General features: G+C 27.4%; 3 protein-coding genes and 1 non-coding gene across 6 annotated transcripts; 2 read left to right on the plus strand and 2 right to left on the minus strand.

The window, feature by feature from the left end:
* Positions 1-9,125: 9,125 nt before the first annotated feature.
* TRNAE-UUC lies at positions 9,126-9,197 on the minus strand. Its single transcript has one exon. It is a non-coding gene; the product is annotated as a tRNA-Glu (tRNA).
* Positions 9,198-10,165: 968 nt separating this feature from the next.
* Positions 10,166-12,394, plus strand: LOC124910656 (transcription factor bHLH84-like). 2 transcript variants are annotated; one of them, XM_047451330.1, is made up of 5 exons: positions 10,166-10,417; positions 10,947-11,465; positions 11,539-11,760; positions 11,842-11,973; positions 12,081-12,394. In XM_047451330.1, the coding sequence occupies exons 2-5, from the start codon at positions 11,016-11,018 to the stop codon at positions 12,174-12,176; spliced, it is 900 nt and encodes a 299-aa protein (XP_047307286.1). In that variant the 5' UTR covers positions 10,166-10,417; positions 10,947-11,015; the 3' UTR covers positions 12,177-12,394. The 2 variants fall into 2 exon arrangements, with proteins under 2 accessions (XP_047307286.1, XP_047307285.1); XM_047451329.1 differs by having other exon boundaries at positions 11,013-11,465.
* A 2,283-nt stretch (positions 12,395-14,677) lies between these two features.
* LOC124910721 (dual-specificity RNA methyltransferase RlmN) lies at positions 14,678-18,723 on the plus strand. Its single transcript, XM_047451400.1, has 8 exons — positions 14,678-14,903; positions 15,000-15,162; positions 15,521-15,631; positions 15,857-15,991; positions 17,215-17,319; positions 17,442-17,611; positions 17,711-17,810; positions 18,300-18,723. The coding sequence occupies exons 1-8, from the start codon at positions 14,815-14,817 to the stop codon at positions 18,537-18,539; spliced, it is 1,113 nt and encodes a 370-aa protein (XP_047307356.1). The 5' UTR covers positions 14,678-14,814; the 3' UTR covers positions 18,540-18,723.
* Positions 18,724-22,439: 3,716 nt separating this feature from the next.
* On the minus strand, positions 22,440-23,788 carry LOC124910657 (protein SOB FIVE-LIKE 5-like). 2 transcript variants are annotated; one of them, XM_047451332.1, is made up of 4 exons: positions 23,041-23,788; positions 22,873-22,944; positions 22,716-22,789; positions 22,440-22,647 (listed from the first exon to the last, which is right to left on the minus strand). In XM_047451332.1, the coding sequence occupies exons 1-4, from the start codon at positions 23,395-23,397 to the stop codon at positions 22,611-22,613; spliced, it is 540 nt and encodes a 179-aa protein (XP_047307288.1). In that variant the 5' UTR covers positions 23,398-23,788; the 3' UTR covers positions 22,440-22,610. The 2 variants fall into 2 exon arrangements, with proteins under 2 accessions (XP_047307288.1, XP_047307287.1); XM_047451331.1 differs by having other exon boundaries at positions 22,873-22,953; positions 23,041-23,776.
* Between the last annotated feature and the right edge of the window lie 2,772 nt (positions 23,789-26,560).

The raw sequence follows: 26,560 nt of genomic DNA on the forward strand, positions 1-26,560 counted from the left end.
TAATATTAAATTTATTTTAATCATAAATTTAATTGGAAATTTATAAATTTAATTGGAAATAATAAAAATATGAGTAATCAATAATAATAAATTAGGTGTTGTTTTATTATTTATTATTTTTATATTATAATTTGTCGTTTTTACTTAAATTATTTTTTATTTTAATATATATAGACTTTTCCAAAAAAAAAATAATATATATATATATATATATATATATATATATATATATATATATATATATAATCTTTAAGTTATTTAGGTGATCTTTTAAAAAGATATGACTTACCTAGATATTGACAAATATATACAACGAGGATCTTGTGAGTTTAAGTCTAACTAGAAAATATATTATCATATATTTGTTTCATGATTTGAAGTTCATATTAAGATTATATTATCGTATATTTGTCTAACTAAAAAATATATTATCAGATATTTGTCTAACAAATTTTATATTGTTTTGGAAATATTTATTTTATATTAAGTTTAAGATCCTCAAATTTTAATTTCAAGATATATGATTCTATGAATATGAGAACATGGAAATATTGATTACACCTAATATATTTTTGAAAATAGTTCGTTAAATAATATTAGTAATTTTTTGTTTTAATTTTTTTGTAACTATATGTAATGTGTCTTTATTGATATTTTTAATTCTTAATATTTTTGTTGAATCATATCATGTACTTTATCTCAACTTAAATAAAAAAGAAAAGAAAAGAGTTCATTATGATTAAGTAAGCCTTTTTTTTTTTTTCTAACCAAAACTCCTTGCAATTTGACCATTTTTTCTCCAACCACTTCATATGAGTATGACTGCCACTTAATCTTTCAACCACTCTTTCTAGAACTGTAAGTGAGTCGAGCCTAATAATTTTAATTTTAGGCTCAATTCGGTTTGAACTTTTATATTATAGTTCGAGCTCGGCTCGTTTACAACGTAAAGGTGAAAATTTTCAACTTTTTTTTATTAGATATCAAATATTATGTAGAATTTTAAACTAATCATTAAACGAAAATGTTCGCGAAGCCTTCATTTAACGATACTCTAAATCAACATGTTCACGAACCGAAGAATCATCTAAAAGTTCTAACTTGACTCGTTTAAATTATGAAACTTTTAAACGAGCTAGAACTCGTTAAAAATAACAAACGAGTTAAACAAGATTTTATCGAACCGAGATTCGATTGATGGCTCGCGGACAAGTCTAATATTCGTTTACCTTTCTACCTATTCCTATTGAGATACTAATAATTAACTAAGTTTTTATAGTCTTTACCGTATAAATTGTTTTGTACTTCTTAAATTTGTTCATACCTAACTTGAGATGAAAAAACTTGTTTCAAGTTTATTAATAATAAGTAATGTTTATTTTAATGACACTTTTCTCAATATTTTTATAATGACATTTCATAGTTTAAATTTAATCACAATTTGTAGATGAATTGTGTTTTTAATTATTAATAATTTAATATTAAATAATATATGTTTATAGAAAAATTAGGTATATTTTTTATTTAATATATATATATATATATATATATATTATATTCACACAATAAAATATCTCTGGAAGAATGTATTTTTGTAAGGAATAAATGTAATATTTAAGATTCTCATATAACTTTTTAATCGAATTTAAAATCCTCGTAAATTTGTATCATATTATCATTTTAATAATTGTTATATTTATTACTACTTGACGGAATACTACTTTAGACGAAATGACCAAGATTCATCAAATATTGGGGACTCATGAGTGACATTATTAAAAACTATTAATTTTTCTTTTCTAATCTAAATATATTTTTATGTCAAACTAATTAAAATATAAAATTTCTAATTACCAAATTACTTCAATATATACATAACACGATAACATAAATTACAATGTTGATAAACATTTAAGTACATTTCTATGTTGGATTACTAGAATATTTACTAAATAAATATTAATTTTTAAATATTAAATATTTTAAAACAATTTCCCTTTATTAAAATAAAATATATTTATTTACTTTATAATAAAATAAATTTAACATATATCTAAAACAACATTAATAACAACGGTAAAATACAATACAATCAAACCATAATTTACTTAAATTATTGTCCACTAATAAACTCGATTAAAAATTTTAAAAGTTTACTTTAAAAATATTAGTTATATATTAACATCATTTAAAAAATATAAAATTAATTAATAATAATATAATAAAATTATATTTATAAAATTAATTATCTTAATTACATTTATATATATGTATAATTATTTATAAAGACGTAAAATCTTACATTTTAGAGTTAAAACATGTCATTCATAATTTTATTTTGTCATTATTGAGAAAAAAAAATCATCTAAACTTAAAAATAATAAACAAAATATTGCAATTAGTCGTATTTATAAATAAGTTCTAGAAATATATGAAAAGTAATGTGGTCAACCCAACCAACCAACAAAGAAGCCACTATCATTTACTAAAAAAGAAATAATAAAACTAATATATATATAGTCAAATAATATCAATTATTATTATTATTCCTAGAAGTTACATGGCACAAACTAATCCAAGCATCTTATAACCCATGTACCAATGCGGTCAGATTTTATATAAACTCATTAACGGTAAAGTTTAATTTAAAAAAAATAATAATTATATATTATTATTATTATTTATATATAATTAAGTATTTTATACTTAATTAATTAAAAAATAATAATAAATAAATAACTCTAAAAAATTATATCTATAAAATTAATTATATTTATTTATTTGAATAAATAAATAAAATAATTTATAAATATAAAATAATTTTTTTTATTGTAAAATAGTATAAATTCGTAAAATTCAAATTAATTATAAACTCCTAAAAAAGGAAAATCTTATTATCCTAAATTTAAAATGGTAAAAGTTCACATATTTAAAATTTTACTTAAATCAGACTCATTAATCTCATCTTAAATCAAAGTTAACTCGAGATTTTAACTGTTAACTCGAGATTTTAATTGTCTCCCATTAAACAATCAAATAATACTCCGTAATAGACCCCAAGTGTTACAAACGAAAAATCAATGAAAGGAGAATGTAAGTAATAAATTCCACCATCATTCCAAAGGTTATACATCCTCATCCCAACCTTAAAAACAGAGTTCAAAATATATTATTTTCATCAAGTTTGCTCCTTTAATCGATTGTATTAACACTATTTTATTATGTTTTGTTCGCTAATAAACATTTTATATTTATGTTTTCATTGATGTTTCTTAATGTTAATAACATTGTTTTGAAGGCATTTGGACAATCATGTTTTGTATTACATTACATCTTTTATAAAATCATGCTTTTCTATGCTTTTCTTTATTAGTTTTGTTCTTTAAATTTCAGTCGGACTCAATCACTTTAAGGCCTAAACCCAAGCAAAAACGGGTCATGTGTTGAAAGCTCGGTTATTTCCCATTTGGGCTTTGTTCAGTTTGTCTAATTAAATAATGGTATTGAACTATTGATTGATTCAGGCCTGAAAAGAATTATAGGATGGTTTGAAAATACTTTTTTTTTATATATAATTATGTTTAAAATATAATATTAATTGTATTTAATTGTCCAATATTTTTAAATACTTAATTTGATACTCAATTAATATAACATGTAAGAAATTAACTGACAATGTTTGAATAATTTGATTGTTTTTTTTGTTGACTCAAAATTTAATAAATTATAAATCAAGTTAAAATGAGTATTTACATGGGTATTTTAATAGATGGGTGATCGATGAGGGGTTATTTGAATAAACCTTCATCAAACAAGGCCTGGTAGAGCACTGAATGTTTACTATGGTGTATAATATTGGTGACAATATTATGTTTCATACTCACATTAAACACAATAAATAGATTATAATGCCTCAAAATAGAATATATACATTCTTACAAAGTCATTTATCAACTTAAGTAATAAGAATTGTGCCTAAAAAATTACAAACCACATTTTAATGAATTAGTTTCTAATTTATAGTTAAACAACTTCTGAGATCTAGGTTAAAATGCTTCATATCATATATACCAACATTTATTTTTTCAGTTATATAACCAGAGAAATATTTAGCATAATAGAGTTGTTTACTTAAAAAGAGAATAAATGCAAAAGGAAATGGGGAAGAAAAACTTATTACTGGTTGTTTATTCAATAGTCACCAACTTTGTTACTGCCACTTGCAACAAAAAATAACAACAAAATATGCTAAAAAATGGGCTGATCCCCCTTTTTTTTTCTTAAATAAAATATTCCTAAACTTAGTTAAAGCAATTTGAAGAGATCATGGGTCACATGACTCAATATTTGTATCACTTAGCTAGTATACAAGTATAAATATATACTTTACAAGCTTAATAATTAGGAATTTAGAATTCTAACAGCTTAATTATTGGTGTCTAGAAAACTCATATGTTAAGATCAATTGAGACACTTGAAGCAACAAAGAATATAAAAAAGCAATATGACATATAAAATTGAAACTTTCCAAAGTAGTAATATTTTTGTCTCCTATGGTGGGTACTAGATACCCTAGAGTGTCGGGGTTAGGTATAGTTGAGATTTATGCAACTTTTATTTATTTATTTTTAAAACAAAATAAAAAATATTAAGATATATAATATTTCAATACTAAAATTAATAAAAACAACTAATCTTTAGTAACTAACTTTCTATATAAGTTTAATAAAATAAGTCAAAGATTCAAACCTCGAGAATATGTTTTTTTAGTTTTTTAACGAGATCAGCGAATATTGTAAATGCATATGTTATCTTATGTAGGTTGGTAGTGAGAAATGAATATAAGATATTTAATATTTAGGTAAGACTACCATTTTATCTATCTTGTGGGTTTAGTAAACTTTATTGAACTCTACTATTTTTGCCTCAAACTATCAACAATACACAAAAATTAATAATTAATTTATTTATCCCCTTATACTATTCCCACTCAATATATAACCATTGTTATCCAACAAATTATTTGTCTTAACTAAGGACTTTTTTTTAACAAAATAATAAAATAATTAAAAACCCAATATAATTATTTTTATTTTTAAATTGTTTTTAACCCAATGGCCTATGAAAAACAATGTTAAAAGTCTACATTATTATGTATAACTAAAATCAAGAATAAATTATATAAATAAATAAAACCAGCCCTTCAGGCTTCAACTATTAATTTATAAACCACATGATTGCCAATTTTTTATAGGATCAAATCTAAGAACTGTTTGATGGTGGTTTTTTTATATTTACTAAAAACTCAACTCACATTTTTTTTTTAATAATTCAATCACTCAATTCATCAATAAAAATTACAAAAATATTATAATAATTCAATCGATTAAAAACTCAAATACTTTACTTTTTTTTTTTCATCTAACAATATATTTTTTCAAATAACTCAACATCAAACAAGCTCTAAGGCACACATGTGGATCTGGTATTACCCAACCAGGATTTGCCAGATATGCATTTGATCCCACATCACCATAGTTCCATGAATGACTTGGCTAATATACAACTATTTCCATCTACTTGTTAAATATCATGTTAGAATTATATTTGGATATTTCCATTATAATAATAGATGCGGCAAATTGTACAAAGGCATCCTCTATTGCATTTTATTTTTCAAAAAATAATGATTTGTACAGTTGACTGTCACTCCAATGGAGGGACTAGGGCACATGCCTTTTCCCACATAGGAATATACAATTGAAACCCACAAGCTTCATTATTTTCCTAAACTTCCCAAATTAAATAAATTAATATGTTGAAACTTTCTACTACGCGGTTTCTCCATCTCATACCAAGTTAAATATTTTAATTTAATGAAAGGATTATGAAAATCTGTATGAGAAAACTATTTTCTTTTTGTTGGGATAAGGAGGAAAATGGATGAGCTTTACAACTAATCATGAGGTTGTAATGCTGAAGTTAGCAAGAAATCTGATCCGTACTTGTAGATATGATAGAATTGCCAAATAGATACACAATTATTGACACATTATTTTTAAAACGCCCTAAATTGAATTGGGTCATTACTGTGTGGATAGTGTTAACTTCTTAAATTTAGAAAGAAAGAAAAAAAGATATTCACACATTTCCAAAAGGTAGCTAATGTAATTATCTTTTAGAGGCAAAGTTTAGTTTCCAAAATGTTTAGCATTGATGAACAAACTGCAAGATAACTTGTTATTCTGATTAAATACATGTTGCTGATCAAGTTGATTTTTCATCTAAGATTGTTCTCATGAATTATTGATTGACAATTAGTAGTACTTATTAAAGGGTAAATTCATTTAGTTTACAAAATGACATAGTGATTGAGTCCATAAAGAGAGTAGTACATTTCGTATTGTATTTCATCTCCAAGGTTCTTAGTATGTCCCCGTGACCTTTGGTCTCTTAAACACTGATTTTTGTCACTTAAACTACCTAAGTGGGTTCTCTCTATATATCTCAATTAATACTACTAATTATCATTGTGATTATAGTTACTCATTTAGTAATAGGGTTCATTTAAATTTTACATAACAATCTGAAACTATCAGACTATTTCAGAAATCATCACATGCCTGTAAATTTCAATCCTTATACACATCACAAAACAAAAAGAGATAGCCAGAATATGGAATCATAGTGAAAGAGAAAGAAACATTTCATAAAGCTACCTATAAGTTTTGAAAGATACTGAAACCTAAATGATTCATTTTTTTTTTTTAACTTAGGAGGCTAGTATAACCCCATAGCCATGACACCTACTTCAACTTAAGGCGTTCAAAAAGGGAATTAAACCCGTAACATTTAGTTTCTTAGAAACCACTCTTGCTAATGGGTTGAAACCTAAGTGATTCATACACTATATATTATGCAGATTGTTAATAATTTTACACCAAGCAAAACTGAGTTAATAGATAAAAGATTTCAGGTTAGAATTCCACTGAGAATGCACTAAGATTTCAGGTTATGTCTTATGTGAGATGTTATTTAGAAAATATTACACTAGATCTTTCCAAAATACTCAAATTCTGTAACAACACAAGTCCTAGAGGCACATTCTTTTATGGTCTTTCTAAAAGAAAATTGGGAACCTAAAAACCAGCTCAAATTGCAGGCCGGCAGTGATTATTTATTCTTAATCCATAAGATTTCAGATATTATTGGTGATCCCTAATATATATGTTAATACAGATTTGATTCGCAAACCAGAATATACACATAGAAATAAAAGCAAATCTATGGAACATTATTTCGTTAAGATATAGATATATAATCTTATTTAATACTCTTTAATTCAAGTAGATCGTGCAATGGCCGGCAAAAATATACTACTAGAAATTGGCTATTGTAATCACAGGTGGATAACGCGCAAATATGCATCAGAAGATATAATATTAACAGAGAAAGAGAAGGAATCGAAGTACCTATCAAATTTGATCTTTGCATATTCCGAAGAGCTTCAAATCTGGATCAGAAGAAGCGGTAACATCGGCGAAATCATCGCTCGATCAAGCTCATTCCAATTTCAAATGCGGCAGCATGCAGTTGTAGAGATAACGATTGAAGTAAAGAATCCCGATTAAAGTATTTCGCGGGGAAATCTAGGGCTTTCTTCTTGTTGTCGATCGGACATTTATTTGAATTTTTAATTTAAAGAATAATTGAATTAAATAATTCTATTGTTTTTAAATAATTAATACTCATGTCCTATTGTATTAAACAAGTTGAGATGAGCTTTATAAAAATAGTAGATGCAATTTTTAATATTGTATTATGAATAAAAAATAATTTATTATATAATTGAATCTGAAATTGTTTATTATTAATAATTGTATTATTTTTAATTGGAACAAAATTTATATAGGATATAAACAAATGGATACATTATGTTTAAAAAAAAAATTATTAAAAATAATAAATCTTTTAAACATTATATAAATCCAACTAGTTTAGTCAATCAAAATAACTTAAAATATGATTTTTTTTTTAATTTAAAAAAATAGAATAATTCAACTTCAACTTAAATCGATTTTAATAAAAATCAAAAAATGTTATATTTGGGAATTAACTAATGAGTTAAAATTTAATTATTATAAACAAAAGAAATTATAATTTAACAAAAAAATTTAAAGAGTATTTTTTCACTAAACATAATATCCGCGTTTGTTCTCACAAATATAATAAAAATGTAAATTTATTTATTCATAACTCTCAATATTTTAAGTTATAATCATAGTAAAATATACTTAATATTTGTATTTTTTATCAAAAATGTAGTAAAAATGTGAATTTATTTATTCACAATTATCAATATTCTAAGTTATAATGATACTAAAATATATTTAAAAAGATAAATTATATCTTGAGTGTAACTTTTAATTCATAATTATACTTGTCAATCACTTAAATATTCAGAAGATTTGTTAAATTTAAATTGTATGTATATTGATTGTTTTTTTCAGGACAACAATTTATTATGATTTCATTTAAATTAGAGACCTAAATACTTAATATCATATTTATATTACTTTTATTGTAAATTGTAAAAACGATGATTTTCAACAAACCACAAACATTTTTTATATAATCCTCCATAGTCAGTTATACTAATAAATTAACCAAAATATTGATATAAATCATTGATCCACTATATATGATAAAAACAACACCGAACCAATATGTGATCACATATGTCATATGGAGTGTGTTATATCCACCTACACATAGTTATTAAAAGTTCAATGGTAACTTGTTTTTTAGGAAAAAAATATCATTAAAATTTAAAGTCAAACATAAATAACCAATTACAACATGTCTCTAATGTAATAAACTAATAATATGGAGTGTGTTATGTCCACCTACCCATAATTATTAAAGGTTCAATGGTAACTTGTTTTTGTATGAAGAAAATATCATTAAAATTTAAAGTCAAATATAGATAACCAATTACAACATGTCTCTAATGTAATAAACTAACAATAGACAAAAGTTTCATAGAATATAACATAAGAAATGATATTGATTCAATTGAACATAAAATATAGGTTTCTATTATAACATTCCGAGGGGAAAAATATTTCCGATGCCGGGAATCGAACCCGGGTCCCCTGGGTGAAAGCCAGATATCCTAACCGCTGGACGACATCGGATTATGTTTTCATTTTAACGTATACATTATTCATAGATATTAAAAATGAGTTAAATTATACATAATAATTTAATTGATATTAATGAGTTGTTTGGGTTTTCATTTTTTTATTTGAATCTTATTCAAAAAAAAATATGTATATTTATTAAGTTTTTGAAAAATATATTAATTTAGAATATAAAAGAAAAAAATCAAAATAACACACCATGATATAATAACTTTTTATACTAATCTAAAATAAAACTCACCCCCTCTGCAAATAAAGTTATTTCATTGAAAATGTAATATATTATTTATTTAAAATTAGTCCATTTTTATTCAAATAAATAAATAAAAAATTTAAGTTTCAATCACAAAACATGACATAAAAATAATAATGTTACCTAATATATTATTATTAAGTTTTCTAAAAACTCGTTTCATAAAGTTGTTGAAGTCATAGAGTTAATGGTATAATAAATTAATAATACGCATTGTACGACTACGATATTGAAGGTCGATTTCTTTTCAAATAGATAGTTCACTTAAAAATAAGTGTATGATAACTAAAATATGTAAGTTTATCATATTAGTTGCATCAATCAAAATTTCCCATCTATTAAAAGTTGAATCTCCATAAAAGACTATAAATATTAATCACCTTCGACAACTTAAAAATAAGTGAATTGTAAATTCAACTTAATGACATGTATCACACCGATTTATAATAATATAACATTTTTTTATGTCCATGTCATCCATAAGACGTTCTAACGAGACTCTTAAAATCTCTCCCAACAAAAAAAATTATATGAAATAATCATAATATTCCAATATAAATTAAATTTTATCAGGAGGAAAAACTCTTTTAATCTCTTAAATAAATAAATATGACTCTTTTAATTTGAAAATAATAGTTTAAGGTTAAATGTGTAGTTGAAAAATGGGGATAATTATTATTATTTCGTTTCCCCGCCAGTCAATTTCTAAGAACAACGCCCTTTCTAGTGTGGGAAAAGCAAAAAGAGTCCGATGATCATCACTAAGAGACTATACACTAGATCGATTACGACTTGCCTTTACTTTGATCCATTGAATTCCTTATTTTTCTTTCAATTTCTCTATCCTAAGTGGCCATGAAGAAGATTTCCCTCCAATGGCTGCAACTAGAACTCGAATCATGTACGCGGCATATAGTACGTGGCTTGCCCGCCTACTGTTTGATAATTTGCTTCAGTCAAGGTAAATTGTTTTCATATTTCATATCAGATTAATTAGATTCAAGAATCAAATGATTAGGTTTAGGTTTAGGGTTTCAAAGATAAAATTTGAGAATGTACACAGTTGTTTAGTGAGTCAGTAAGTCAGATCTCCTTTTCTCTTGGAGTTTGTTTGTTTGTAGATATGAGCACAAATTCAATCATTGATCTTCAATCATACTAATCAATATGATCCCTCCCGCACGTCTGGCTGATTGATTATTAATCAAAACTCCATGGATAGATAGATAGATAGTTTAAGTCACTTTCTTATGATTGGCTTTAATCATTTGTTTTTTATCTCTTAATGATCCATTATTATTATCATCCTTATACAATAATAGTTCCCTTCACAGCTGTTCATTTGCCCCCCTAAGGAAATAAAGGACACTATTAGTTTATTGTTTTCTAATTGGGAATTAAGAATTGTTCTGATTCTAAAGATGGCATAAAATCCAGCCTGACATTCTTCTGTTATATATATTGTCCTTCCATTTCCAATTTGTCTCAAGCAATCGATCATATTCGAGCTTCACTGATAACTAAAACTCGCAAAAAAAACCAATACATTGTTCAAGATAATGGAGCAGACCAGTGGTATGATCGTTGAAGGCGAATGGAACACGTTTTCATTGGGTGGAATGTATTCATCGAGTAACGAAGAGTCTGATTTCATGGCGCAGTTACTAAACAACTGCTCTTTTCCCTCTTCCAAATTTTCCTCTGGCAATGAACTCTCCATGTGTTTATCGGATATGACTGATGCTGACACGTATTCTTTATCGCAAGAGACTAGTTATTACAGAGGGTGCAGTAATGTTCCTTTTCCAAATTCATCTTGTCACGAAAGTTACAACTACCCGGATGAACCACAGCCTTTTTTGTGCCCTCCTTCCATGTCAATTGACCGGAGTGGATTAAAGAATTTGCAGATTGTTAGAGAATCAGAAATGCCTTGGCCAGAGGTCACCATTGAAGATGACAAGAACAGCCTCTTGGAGAATAAGAAGAGATCAAAGCGTGATGGAGATGTAAGTAACAATGAAAATACCAATTTCCAAAAAGGATAGGTTATCTGATATCATGGTTTGATTGATAATGTAGGTACAACAAAAGAGGAGAAACTCGAAAATCAGGAAGAACAGTAAAGATAGATCACCCAACATTGACTGCGATTCTGAAGATGAATCAAACGGTTCACATGAAGGAGTGACTTCAAGTTCGATCACAATCTCCAAAGGAGCTGCAGCATCTCTAAACATAAGCAACGGCAAGACAAGAGTCAGTAGAGGGTCTGCAACCGATCCCCAGAGTGTATATGCAAGGGTAAGCATAAATACCATAAAAGATTGATGATCTTATCAAAAGATAATATGATGATTGATATGGTTTTTGTTGTTTTATCAGAAAAGAAGAGAAAGGATCAATGAACGTCTAAGAATTTTACAAACACTTGTTCCAAACGGGACGAAGGTTGATATTAGCACCATGCTTGAAGAAGCTGTTCTATATGTGAAGTTCTTGCAGCACCAGATCAAGGTATGGAAATGGATCTACAATGATATATTTTTTTTTAATTCTCATTTATTGTTTTTCTTAAGAAGAAATAATAAAATGTTTTGTTACATTTTGTTTTCTGTCTGCAGCTTCTAAGTTCTAATGAAATGTGGATGTATGCACCAATTGCGTATAATGGGATGGACATTGGCCTTGATCTCAATATCACTGCCCCTAAGTTGTAATTGGAGACGAGTCGTGTTGAAATTTGTCGTCAAAATGACCTCTTCGGATTCATTTTGATGGCACTGATCAATAAATAGTTTTTCTCTTTTCGAGATAGATAATTCACATTTGTATTGGAGAAATGGCTCGTAGAGTCTTTCCTTTCGAACATTTATAATCTACGCCCATAAAAGCACACATTTGAACCACTTTGGGTTGCTGTCCAGACATTTCCAGTGCCCTATGAAAATTTTAAATAATTAACATGAAATAACACATTGCTTTGTTGGGTTTTATTTTTTTCTATGAGATTGTAATCTCGAATCCAAAATCTCGGTATACTGTTGCATAATTTGGTTAAAATTTATAAATGATATTGAATCATTTTTCTTAATAATTAAGTTTTCAACCTTATAAAACTAATATTGATATTTATTTTTCAAAGCAAATTTGAATTATAATAGTATTATTTAGTGTTAATTTTTAGAAAAAAAATAAAATCGTGCATTCTAACTGAATAAATCGAACTGACTAATCAATCGAAAAGACTATTTTAGATTTTCCCAAATTGTGACGATTTTAAATTTCGACTTCAACAATTTGGTCTGCTCTGAATTTTAGTATACAATCTCACCGAACTAAACCAAATCATTTATACTCATAATTTTGTCCATTTCCATTCATTAATCACATTTTTTAAATCATAACTTAAAATATCAAAATACTAAAAAAAATTTATATATTTATATACCCTTATTGTTGTTTTCACTAGATAATTCAAAATAACTCACTTTATATGTTAATTATTAATCTCAACTGAATAATAAGAATAACCCATAAATAAAGCACTTGGAATAAATTAATAAGCGTGTGTGATCATAAATAAATAAATAAATACAGAGTAAGAAGCACACACGTCTACACAATTATAAATGAAATCAAACTCAACCAACCAACTTTTTTTTTTCTGTTATGAATCAACTACCAACTTGCTTATACTAAAATATTTTATGATAATTCTCTTATAATTCTTTTTTTGTTTAATAGTCTGATATAGAAGACTTTTAAACTTGTTTTTTACTATTACTGAACTAAATAATATGATTTTTTTTGTTAAATTATTATTATCACTATAAGTTATAACTATTTTTTATGTATCAAAGTTAATAATATATTTTAGTTGAAACTATTTTAACACAGTATAATTTTATATGAAAGCTGATTTAGAGAAAAAAATACTCACATTTATAAAGTTATTAAGTTAAGCTTCATGACAATTACAAACAAATATAAGTACAAGTTATGTTAAATAGAGGTTTCCTTTCATACATACAAATAATAAAGTCTCAAAGAACATAAATATGAGAATAAAAAAGGAGTCTCCAAATCAAGATGATAAAAAAATAAACAATAATTACCTGGCAAATCATCTTTGTAATACTCTAGACTTTCTTTGAGATTAAGTTATTTAGAATTTTTAGTGGAGAAAAAATCATTATTTAGTTAAAAACAAAATTAAGTTATTTGGATGCTTATTTGATGATTTAATTGGAGTAAATTTGGATTTAGATCCCTTATTTTATACCTCAACTTGGTTGTTTCTTATCATTAAAGTTATAAAACGAGTTTTGTTTTAACGGTTTCAAATTCCGTTAATTTATTATTATTATTATCTAACATTTATAAATAAATAAATAAATAAAAAATTTATATTATTAATTTTTAACTAATTGTGAATTTGTTTTGATCATATAAACCTTTATGACTAAAATCTTAGTTTTGTTGAAATTCGATACTTAAATTAATAACATAAATATTTTATTTATTTATAAATGTCAACTAAATAATAAATTAAAATTTTTTAAAATTATTTAAAAATAAATATTATTTTCTTTTATAATTTGATCTGTAATTATGTAATTAGACTCAAATCATGAAATTTAATAATAAAAAAACATTCAAAATTCGAATCGAAACAAATTTGACATTTAATTATTTATTTAGTTAATAAATTAAATGATTTAATAGTTAAAAGAAATAAGTTATTTATAATTTTTTTATAAAATAATTCAATATTAAACCCATTTTTTACATTCTCAACCATTACATTATTTTATGGAGTATATTTATATTATTTGATTATTAATATTTATAAAAAAACAAATAATAAATATTTTTTTTAATTAAACTAATTTTAATAAAATATGGTTAAATGAGAGAAATTTAAAGTTTGTAGAGATGAGTGATTTGTTTTAATAATTAATTATTAAGAATTTAATGATATTATAGTTTTTAATAAATTGAATTCTCATCTTTCAACATATTTTCTTATAATTATACCTAACAAAATGATATATTTTAATTGTGATTAATTAATAAATATTTTAATATAAAGAAAACATTAACATTTACTATAAATTTAAATATAATTTAATAACAGTGAATTGTGTTTTATAATTATTGTTTTATAATTATTTAATATACTTATTTTATGATTTCATGAAGATAGTATTATTGACTGGTTACGACTCAGTATCGAATTTAAGAACCAAATAGCCCGCCGCCGCTGCCTCTTTCGCCCAAATCCCTTCCGGCGACCGGTGAATTCAATCGATTAATTAAGCAGAGATTCGATCGAGCATTTGAAATCAGAACACTATGTTTCGATCCATCTTTGATGCTTCTTTTCTTAGGGCAGAATTTGATGCCGCCGGTATAAATTCACAGTTCATTCCTCTCATCTGGAAGTAAGTCCCAAATCTCTCCTTTTTCTCTATCATTCTCCTTCGTTTCTTTCGCTAAATTCACTTCCGTGTTCGCTTCCTCTTGTTTCATGTACACAGGCACGTGATTAGGAACCCTAATTGTGAATGGACAGAAATCCCTTCTCTGCCTACGGCGGCTTACTCGCTGCTCCAGTCCAAGTTCAAGACCACCACCTCGGTTGTGCATTCTGTTCTGGATTCAAATGACGAGGTTACAACCAAACTTCTCATTAAACTACAGGTATCATCTCTCTCTTTTTGTTTTTTCATTAATAGACTTTAATGTATGGGTCATTTGAATGCCTAGGTTTTTGTCTACCACTATTGTGATCAATGCTTTTGTTATATGCTTGAAACTGATCCAATAAGATTGTTTTTTTTTACTTGAGATGTGCTTCAAACTAGTCCAATTGATGGTTTTTGAATTAGAACTTTCAGATTTTAGTTACTATAGTTTCTCTTTTGTTTAGTTTCTTTCATTAACCTGGTGGGTTTAGTGTCATTTTACTCTACAAGTTAGCTGATTTAGGATGTCAACAAATGGATAATAAATTAGATTAATGTTATTTGAGTATTGTGGTTGTCTGTATTGTAATCAGAATGGAGCATTTATTGAAGCTGTGATAATGAGATATGACTCCCGCTTGGGAAAATATGGTGGACAGTCTCGCCCTGGTGGATTAAGGTCAACATTGTGCATATCTTCTCAGGTACTTTCAACATGAAATAAATTTTTTCTATGGGTCATAATTTATTTCAGGGTCTAATCTCAGTAAATGTAATAACTGTACTCTGTTTACACTCCTTTTTATTACTTTTCTGTTTTTTCTGCATAATTGACTAAGAACAACACTCGTTTAATGCATAACCATTTTTATCGAGTTCCATCAGTGCTTATTTGCATTATTTATTTCCTTTCTATTTGTTTGCTACAGGTTGGTTGCAAGATGGGTTGCAGATTTTGTGCAACTGGCAGCATGGGGTTCAAAAACAACCTATCTTCGGGAGAAATTATTGAGCAATTGGTGCATGCCTTGCAAATCTCCCAGATAAGGAATATTGTATTTATGGTAATTTCATTTTTGTAAAACAACTATTTCTTCTCATAATAATTATGTTCTTTGGCCGTGGGGTTGTCTAAGGTGGAAAATATTTCATGTTTCTAGGATCACATATGACATTTTCTCTTGCTGTCTTGTTATTAAAAGTATTTTTTTAAGGAGAGGATTTTTCCAAACCTGCAGCAAATTGGGTTACTGGGTTGGCTCTAGAAATCAATTCAGTTGGTGATTATGTAGAAGATTGTTAGCCTAAACAATTAGAGCACTAACAAATCCTTTTTCTTATACTTATCTTCAAGTCGAGAAGGTTGTGAAGAGAAATGTTGTTAATTCAGAGATTGACTTTGATCTGAAAATAAATAAATTATGGATAAAATAAAAAGAGTACATGGGCAGTAATCAGAATGGCTACGCTCCAATGATATTTAAGACATAGAGTAATGAAGGAGGTTCTCTTAATCAAGTGTAGCAATGGAAAGAGACCTGATGTCTATCCATATGATAGAATAATGGGTTTCTCAAGTGCCTTACGGTAGTTATATTTACTTGTGTTATTTTCTCGTTTTCCAAGGTCTGGCAAGCTACTGTTGTTCACGACAGTTTGGTAGCATTATGTGCAGTGGTTTGAAATGATTGATCCTATTTTGAAAAATGGTATTTTTTACAATATCCAGCACAATAATAATCTCATTAGAAAATCAACAAAGTTAAATTATAAGATTCATTTCTAGACCATGATCCAAATTATTGTATGTTTTGATATAAAAGTCACGATCATATTATTTTCTGAAATTACGCTAGATCATTGTGATTTTTGGCGAACATAACAAATCTAGATTTTTTGGTATCATAATCCAATCATACAATGGGATAACAAAGAGGCCGCCAGATTTTATTTCTTAAGAAAGGCTTAACTTTCGCCTTTCAGTGGCTTTTGATGCCTCACTTTGCCCCATAAGCAATTGTTTGACTGCAAATTCCATGTAACGGGTAACCATTAAATTAAATGTCCTGAATCTGAAGAGTTTTCTGATGCTACTCCGTGGATGCTAGTTAATCTTTGAATGACAGTAGGACATATAACTAACTTGCTATAGTGGTAAATTCATTTCATGATTACCACTTCTCCTGCTATTATGTTATCTCATCTTTATATTGGCTTTGTTTCGTCCTCACAATTTAACACCAGTGAAGTTGTTGCTGATCTGCCAGTTCCTGTTTCATTTTTTCAGGGAATGGGAGAACCTTTAAATAACTACACTTCTTTGGTAGAATCAATACGTGTCATGACTGCATTTCCATTTCAATTGTCACCAAGGAAAATTACTGTCTCAACGGTATGATAGTGGTCATAATTAGCTGTACACAGCAAATGTCTCGATTGTTATTCTGGATGCTATTAAAGTCAATATTGGACTAGCTTCACAATTTAATTACATTTCTTAATAATTTGCAACAGGTTGGTATAGTCCACGCCATCAAGAAACTTCATTATGATTTACCTAACTTGAACCTAGCAGTGTCTCTGCATGCACCCGTTCAAGAGGTTCGATGTCAGATAATGCCTGCAGCCCGGGCTTTTCCTTTGGAAAAACTCATGGGTAGCCTACAGGAATATCAGCAGAACAGGTGAATATTTGTGCTGTTTTAAATTTGTTTTGGAAACTTGAACTTTACACTTCTTAGTTTCTAAGCTCGTTAATCTAAGATATACCATGTCTCTCTTAGTCAGCAGAAAATATTGATCGAGTATATTATGCTTGATGGGGTGAATGATGAAGAACAGCATGCTCACCTGCTCGCTAAATTGTTAAACACATTTGAAGTGGTGAGTTATTATTTTTCAAGAATGTTTTATTTTTTTCTACTAATTTTTCTTCCTGCATCAAAAGCTCGTTTTTCTTTCTCAAGTTGCAAGAGCATCGTTGTGCTTCATGAATGTTTAAAAATGGTTCAAATTATTTTATGTCATTAAAACCTCCATTAATGTTGCAAATATGCATTTTAAAAATGAAATGAGAATTAAGGAATTGCAAAAATTGTGTAGAGATGATTTAACAGTTTAACTTACATTAAACATAATGTACTTGACACAAGTTAAGGAAGCAAAAAACGAACATTAATTCAAGTTTTGGAAGGAAGCAAATTGAACTATTTATCATTTTCTCTTAAATAGTCATACACTCATACTCCACATCAAACAATCAGAAATTCGTTTTGTTTCAGCTAACTGATATGCAATGAAGTGACTAATTGCACAAAATGAATAAATGGTGAATCTTGATTGAATTAACACATGCCTTTTATCTTATGTCAGGTTGTGAACCTCATACCTTTCAATCCCATAGGTTCACTTAGTCAGTTCAAAACCAGCAAAGAGCAGAGTGTTTTGGAATTCCAGAAAATACTGAGAGGCACATATAACATCCGAACAACCATCCGCAGGGAAATGGGCCAAGACATAAGTGGTGCATGCGGTCAACTTGTGGTTAACCTTTCCGATAAGAAGTTAACAAGTACTGGTCTCATCACTGATATTGAAGACCTTCGTCCATGATATAGTAAGTTTATTTAGTCGTTCAAATTCGTGCACGGTTGAATTTAGAGCGACCTAACAATTTCTCAAAAGATGGAGTAATATTTTTGCATATCTTCTGTTAACTCATCATCATCATGTCAACTTGCTATCTTGATTGATCCTGGCCTTTTTGGCCTTTATATTAAAGATTTAAATTCTGAAATCATCCATATCTCCAAAATGATATAATAAAAAAAGAAATGATTTATGGCCATCATCAAGGTGTAAAAGTTGATTACTTTCTTAGGGAAAAAGGGTTTGTTTGAGATAATGAGGTATGGTTATCTTGACCTCACACAAAGAACACAGAGTTCATAATAAAGGGTGGTGATGGGAGTTTTTGGTGAGATATGATATGATAGTAGTAGACCCATGATGCATTATGAGAAGAGGAAGAGTCTTTTAGTTATTTGAGGGGGTTGTTGAATGAATGGGTAGTTCAGATTTATACATGCCCTTCTCTTCAAGAGATCTCTTTTTTTTTCTTATGCCATAGTACTATTATTCATCTTTTTGCTCTGTAGTGCCTTTGTGGTCCTTTTCTTTTTGCTATTTTTTCCCATCTCATCATAATAATATTAATAATCACATCTCATAAGTTCACTGTACTAGTATGCTGCAAACATTATGGGTATTAGCTGTCTCACCACCCCTCACAGATTTTTATTTTTTTAAAAATTGAAAATCTAAAAACAAGCTATGATCTATAAGTTTAATACAATATGGAAGTCATTATTCCACTTTAAGAGTCTAGATTCTTTATTGGTTGTGCTCAACTCATTTTGATCTACATTATTTATCGATTCCTTCATTCTTGTCAATATCTTTGATTTCTCGTACAAATAGTATTAGATTATCTTGGTTTGCGATGATCGGTCGAGCAAATGTATGATATGGTATTAATTATCGAGTAATAAGGGCGACAGATAGACAGAGCATGGGTGTTGGGAAATTGATGTCCAAGCCAGCCATCCAGCCAGCTAGCCAGGCCATGGTTAGTACTAGAATTGAATTCTTTCCCCACTAGAGAGTAGAAACACAATAAGAGTGTTATTATTGAGTGATCCAATTGGCTTAAAAATCTCAATAATAAAATCAAAATGACAACCACCTCCTGATACACCTCTATACTTGTCATTGAGTTATATGCCCATATGACATTTCCATTTGCCAGTCAATTGCAGTAAATTATAATTACACTGGGAACTTGTGAATATTTATTTTTTTTGCATTGGGCAAAGAGATTTGGAAATTATTATTATTATTATTATTATTTGCATTTGGGTATATGATCTATGATGAAAGGAAACACAAGAAAACCTTTCTCTGCTATGATACAGAGAAAGGGAACTGATCAACTGAAAAAGCCTTTGTTTTGATGGTAGTTGGTGAGGCAAAGCCATGATTTCCCCATACTCTACCTTACATCCTTGTCCATCAAACTTTCTTTCTCAATTTTAAACTATCACAATTCTTTATGGGCCTTTTTCTTATTTTATTATATTTAATAAAATTATATCTTGCCCCCATGTATTAAAATTGCTTGCCATTGACTTTTAATAATAATAATAACAATAATATGGTTGGATATTCACTCTTTTAGTCTAGCTGGCATAGAAAAGGAAGTGGATATTCTAGCCCAGTTCTCCCTGCATTTCTAAGTTTATCTGGCTGAAAGTCCAGGTGAAGTGTTTACGGGTTAGGCCCTTAATTCGCAGGGATTAGTCGCACTTTGAAGTTATAAGGAGCCGATCTCAGCGATCGGAATAATAATAATAATAAAAAAATATATGGTTGGATAGAACTGGATGGGAATGAATCAAATATGAAGAGGAAGGTGGCATATGATATGATTATGCATGATAATGACATCATGTTCAATGAAAGTTTCAAAAGAAGACAAGAGTTTGTGGGTGGCTAAATTATAATTTAATTCTTTGGAATTTTTTTTTAAGCTAAGAAAACAATTAGTAATTAATTAAAATGGGCATTATTGCTTCTTTAGATCAGAAAGATCTCAGCCAGGATCTGTGGGATTCTAAATAATAATAATAATAATAAAATGCTCACTAAAATATCTATATGAAATATTCCACCATTATTGGCTAAATTACCTTTGGCATTTCTCTCTCTCTTACACACAGTATTTTCTTTTATTTATTATATATTTTTAAAATTTATTAATTGTAAAAGTTGCATACAAAAGTAACACACTTTTTAATATTTATTTATTTATTGAAGCAATATGATATTTTCTATTTATTATTAGCTGCAAAGGTAAAATATAACAAGTAAGTCCTTATTTTGTTTTTTTCTGTTTGGAGGATAAGGGAATTATAAATAAGATTATTGTACAATGAAATCATCATCATGCTTATCATTAACACTAAAATTTGTCTTATTATTGGTCATGAAATCATACTAAATTAAACCTTTTGTCTGGACACTTTGAGACATCACTTGTCTGTTTATTAACTTGAACCCAATAATATTATAAATCAATTATTGTCAATATCTTTTATTTTTCTTCATTATATAACTATTTTTTAAATATTTGTTTCATTTTAAGTGTAACACCAATAATTCAGAATACATAGATTGAATTGTTAAATTAACAAAGTTTATATAATAGTTGTATAATTGACTTGTCATAGTCAATATTTATATTTATACTAACTTTCACATTTGCATATATAATTATAAATATATTCATTAACAATGATAATTTTGTTTTTATCTTAGTTATTGATATTTTCCATATTCTTTTTTAACTTTGTTTCTTACCTTACAAACTCATAAGTAAAAAGTTGAATATATAGATAGGTAAATAATCACAAAAACCATTAATTTATCTAATTTTGATCTTAAATCGGGTGCATGTATCAAATTATCGAATTCATTACATAAGTACTTCTTGTCTTTGATTTGACATATACATTTTATCAATATTAACATTCATTTCATTAAGTCGTCTCATTATGATCTATTTTGTATTGTCGTTCATTCTCCTTCACAAGATAATTCAAAATTGAGATAATAACACTCAAACTGAATTGTGGTTGTAAACCATTTAAACATTCTGGACCCCGAGATTTAAAGATCATTAGATCTTTTTGTTGGAGTTGATGAAAAACATTTATAGTCTCTTCTTCGTAAAACCTATGAACAGACGTCGGTACTCTTGTCCAAACTCTCGCATCGTAGACAAACCGATAAATGAACTTTAACTTATTGTACTTTATAGTTGTCTTCATGTTTTTGCAAGTATTCTTTTTTAAATTATAGAAATTATTATTCGAGAATGATTTTGTGTAAGGTTTTGATGTTCTTTACCTTTGATTTTATACACGTGCATAAACTTAAATCAATTTATATTACCATCAATTTAATCAAAATGTTATTACAAGATAATAATAATCATTTTTTAAATATACATTTAGAAATATTTTTACACTTCTTTCATAAAATTATTAATAAAATTAGCAAACATTATTTTTATAATATTTTGTAACATTAATGATATTTGAGAATTTTATTTTAAATGGAGTAGTCAAGTATAGATAAAAAAAAATATCTATCTTTCATTTAAAAAACAAACAAGTAATAACATAAGATTAAAATAAAATAAAGTAAAAAAGCCATAGAAATAAAAACAAAAACAGTTATATCTAGTTAATAACTTGTAGATTTTAAGTTGGATTTTTCTTGTGCTAAAAATAATAACTTATTGTTGTTATTTCCTCTTGAATGGTTCAAATATTATATATATTTGAAAACGCTAAGGGTTGAATCTAAGTTCGGGCTCAATGCTCGGTAATAATATTTGTTCGTTTAAACCCAACTAAAATACTTGTTTTTGAAATAAAGCCAGCATAGAAAAAACAAAATGGAGATGAAATATGTACTTATTTTTATTTTTCCATTGACAATAAAATAAAAATTGTAAGGAAGAAGAAGAAAATAAAAATTGACTTCCCACAACAAGTAGTGCAGTGTGACAGAGATTGAATTAATAATTTATCTCTCAAAAAACTTCATCTTCTTCATCAATCATCTCATCCCCATCATGTTCCCAGTTCCATACCACCTTCATAAAATTCATTAAATTAAAACTTCAAGTTAATAATAATAATAATAATGATATAAAACACTTACTGATTCTGCTGCATTTGATTCCCATTTGGAAGATATTGAATAAAACCAAGTTGTTCATGGTATGCAGATCTCTCCTACATTAAAAAAAAACATACACTTTAGATAATGTTTCTTTTATTTCTTATGATAAAAACAAGACATTATAAGTTTAGTTTACCTGATCAAAATGAGTTGCAGAATACCCTTGTGAAAACTCTACTGTGTTCTTCTTCTTCTTCTTCACTGCATCCTGATTGTTCTATCAAATATATAATTCATCATTATTGTGTTATATATATATATATAAAATATATATATAAATATATGTTGTTGTTTATTTATTTACCTGGGGAAAGTCAAACAGGGGAGAACTTGCAGTATCATCTAAGAAAGAAGGATGCACGTCAGGTGTTCGACGAAATTTCTCTTTACTTTTCTGCCTTTTATTAACTGGCTCCTCCTCTGCCTCCTCTTGATGTTCTTGAAAATGTGGAGGTCCTGATGAGGCATCAGAAACCATTGACATATCTTCTGCAACAATGATTTCTTCATCTTCTTCTTCATCCTCTTCTTGAAACTGTTTCACCTTCTTCATACCTCGATTTGAAGGATATGGAGATGACATAAATGATTGTTCAAGATAAACAGTCCAACCAGACTCACACCCACTGCTACATTCTGAATCCCACATCCCATTATTCATCTCTTTATTCTCAACAGGAAACAAACAAACAAAACACAAAACACAGAAGAACTGATGAAGAAGAAGAAGATACTAGATAGATAGAAGAAGACTCCCTCTCTCTCTCTCTCTCTCTCTCTATATATATATATATATATAAAGATTAAAGATTGAGAAGAACAAATTCTGGTGTGTGTGTGTGTTTGTGTTTGTGTGTATGGGTACCTACTTAAATTATATAAAAGATTTCAACTTTTACATGCCAAAGTGATGACCCAGTTATTGAAATAGATAAGAGATAAGATATGTGTTAAGTTGGATTGTAACTAAATTATGAAGTGGATTATTTGAAAAATAAAAACAAGGGTTTTGTCTAGAATTGCCTGAATGGGGAGGGGAGTGAAATTGAATGAATATAAACAGTGCCAGTTGGGTGATGATTTGGGAAGAAAGAAGGGTAGCCACAATTTATGTTATTCACATGGAAGACAGCAAGGCACATTGTACCTTCTTCTTTAAACCAAAATTCAATCACATCTAATTATTTAATTTACAACATTTATACTAATTACTTTTCTTTTCTTTTTTTTAAAAAAAAATTAACTAACTTTTGTGGATAATAGTATTTGACCCATATTTTAGTTTTAATTTTAAGCTAAAGGAATATTAAAAGTTATGTTTGGGATTAATTGGATAATATATAATTATTCAAACTTGTATATTCTTCTTGGATTCTTCAATTATTTAATTTGATATTCCATTTATGGCTATTTCAGAACTAAAACAAGGGCCATTGCACATGCAAATTGTGTACTTCTTTCACTATCAATAACTACAACCAACTACACTGACTATTAATTTATACACTCTTTTCTTCTTCTTTTTTTTTTTATATATTATTAGAATATTGGAAATATTAAATCAAGTTTTTAAATTTATATTTTTTTTAAACTAAATTATGTTTTCTAGAGAATTCTAGTAAAATATCACATAGCCAAACTTCAGATCATTAATTTTAAAAAAATAAAATTTTATTTAAACTATTTAGTCAAACTAAGAAGAAGAAAAAAAAACATTTTCATATTCTCAAATTGGCAAACAAAATTAGTAGTATGAGCCTTTAGATGGGGTTATTATTGTCATTTCACCTAGCTACATTTGTTTTGTTTTTAATATGTAATTTATTTTATTTTATTTATTATTGTAACATCTTTTATAAATTATATTGTTTATTTTTATTACTATTTATTAAGATTATAATTTTTTTTATAAAATATGGAAATAAATTTGGGACTAATTTATGGACTGATGGAGTACATGCACAACAAGTACATATATCACGTGTCCAGACTACCACCGTTTCTTTGCCACATTTTTTTTCATGTTTAAAAACCTTTTTTAATTAAATCAACTTATGTACAAAATTAAGTAGTTTAAAATCTACATTTGTTTACTGATATATTTTAGTTTTTATAAACCTTATAACAATTATATATTTAGTTAGTATAATTTGTATGACCTCAAATTTAATTAATTAAAAATATCTTGTACAAGTACCAATAAAAAATATAGTCTTAGATTGCTTAACCAAATCACATGTGCCTATCTACTAATCTCATAATTATCTATTTAATCTCACACGTGAGGATTCACTCTAATCTTAATCTTAAATTTAAAAATAACCTAAAAGTGTTCAAAATAGGTATGATAACTCTTATACTTATATACTAGTTAAAATAATAATAGTTTTTTTCATTTTTAGAACGCTGGGTTCCGCTGCTCTTGTGGAGTGCAACTAATCCCCGAGTTAAGCATATAGCCTGCAAACACACTTAATCAGGCGCAAAACTTGACGCCTAACGGGCTCGAACCTAGGACCTCATGCAGGGATTGAACACATAGTCCGCAAACACACTTAACCAGGCGCAGAACTTAGCGCCTGACGGACTCGAACCCAAGATTTCATGGAGGCCTAGAGAATATCCACCTTTGTCAATTGCCAATGTGAGTTTATTTATTAATTTTTAAAAAATAATAAGAAGAACTCATTTTTAAGACATATTTAGTAGATATCAAATTTAAAATAAGACTCTTAATATTTAAGATATTATTTTAATGGGATTAGAGGATGTGAGTTATAATAAGAGATTTTATTTTTTTATAAAAAAAAGACTTAACTCGTATTTTAATAAAAAAATTCAAAAGAAAAAACTACTTTCATGAATTAAGGCAAAACGAACATTTACCTTCATTTTAATTTACATAAACAACAGTAATGAATAACATAATAAAACAAGCAAATAACACCTAAAATTACATGAAAATTAAGTCATTTTAAAAATATTTAAACTAGTGACTTTCTCGTAAACCATGCTCCATCTTTGATAAATCAACCAATTTTATTTTAATTCGCCTTCAAAATGAGTAGTTTACTTAAAAAAAAAAAAAAAAAAAAAATCCTTTCATCAAACTTGTTCTAGAAATTTTATGTCTAATAAATAATGATAATAGCTAATAAGTAATTACTTGAGGCCTCACTTGATTTGGAGACCAGTCAAAGATGATAAAACATAAGTTAAATAATTATATGGTTCAATTAGCATTATCCACACCATGTGCCATTCATCTTGGATTGCTCACTTAATTGATGGTCCCACGTGTCAATTTTCATTTATTTAAGGACTTACTTATATTTGGGAAATAAATTTATTTTGCATGCATCCAAAATATACTTACAAGTTTGTTTGAATTCAAATTTAAATATCCAATACATTAACAAATAAATTCATTTAATTTGGACCCCAATTTACTATTTTATCCAAAATATACTTACAAGTTTTTTATATTAGAAATACAACCGGTTTTATCATAAATTGTGGTATAAAAATAATAGTCTATCAGAAATAATTAAATCTCCTATTGATATAAATATTTCTAATTCTTGTTATCCTTATTAAAAGATTTGAAGTAAATAAAGTAAATAAGCGAGGTGACGTGGCGTCGACAAAAGCCACGTGGGGGTGTGGGGACAAAGACTCTGTCTTTGACATTAAGAGCGTGGGTCCCATTAACGTCAATCTCCACACTTTGTCCGTTTTATCGCTTGGCCTTTTCTATAAAGGTACAACGTACGGATTCCCATTCCAGAATCAACCATTTACTACTCTCTCTTTATCTAATAATA

The sequence above is a fragment of the Impatiens glandulifera genome, chromosome 7 (genome assembly GCF_907164915.1).
Source record: "Impatiens glandulifera chromosome 7, dImpGla2.1, whole genome shotgun sequence".
Classification (NCBI taxonomy): domain Eukaryota; kingdom Viridiplantae; phylum Streptophyta; class Magnoliopsida; order Ericales; family Balsaminaceae; genus Impatiens; species Impatiens glandulifera.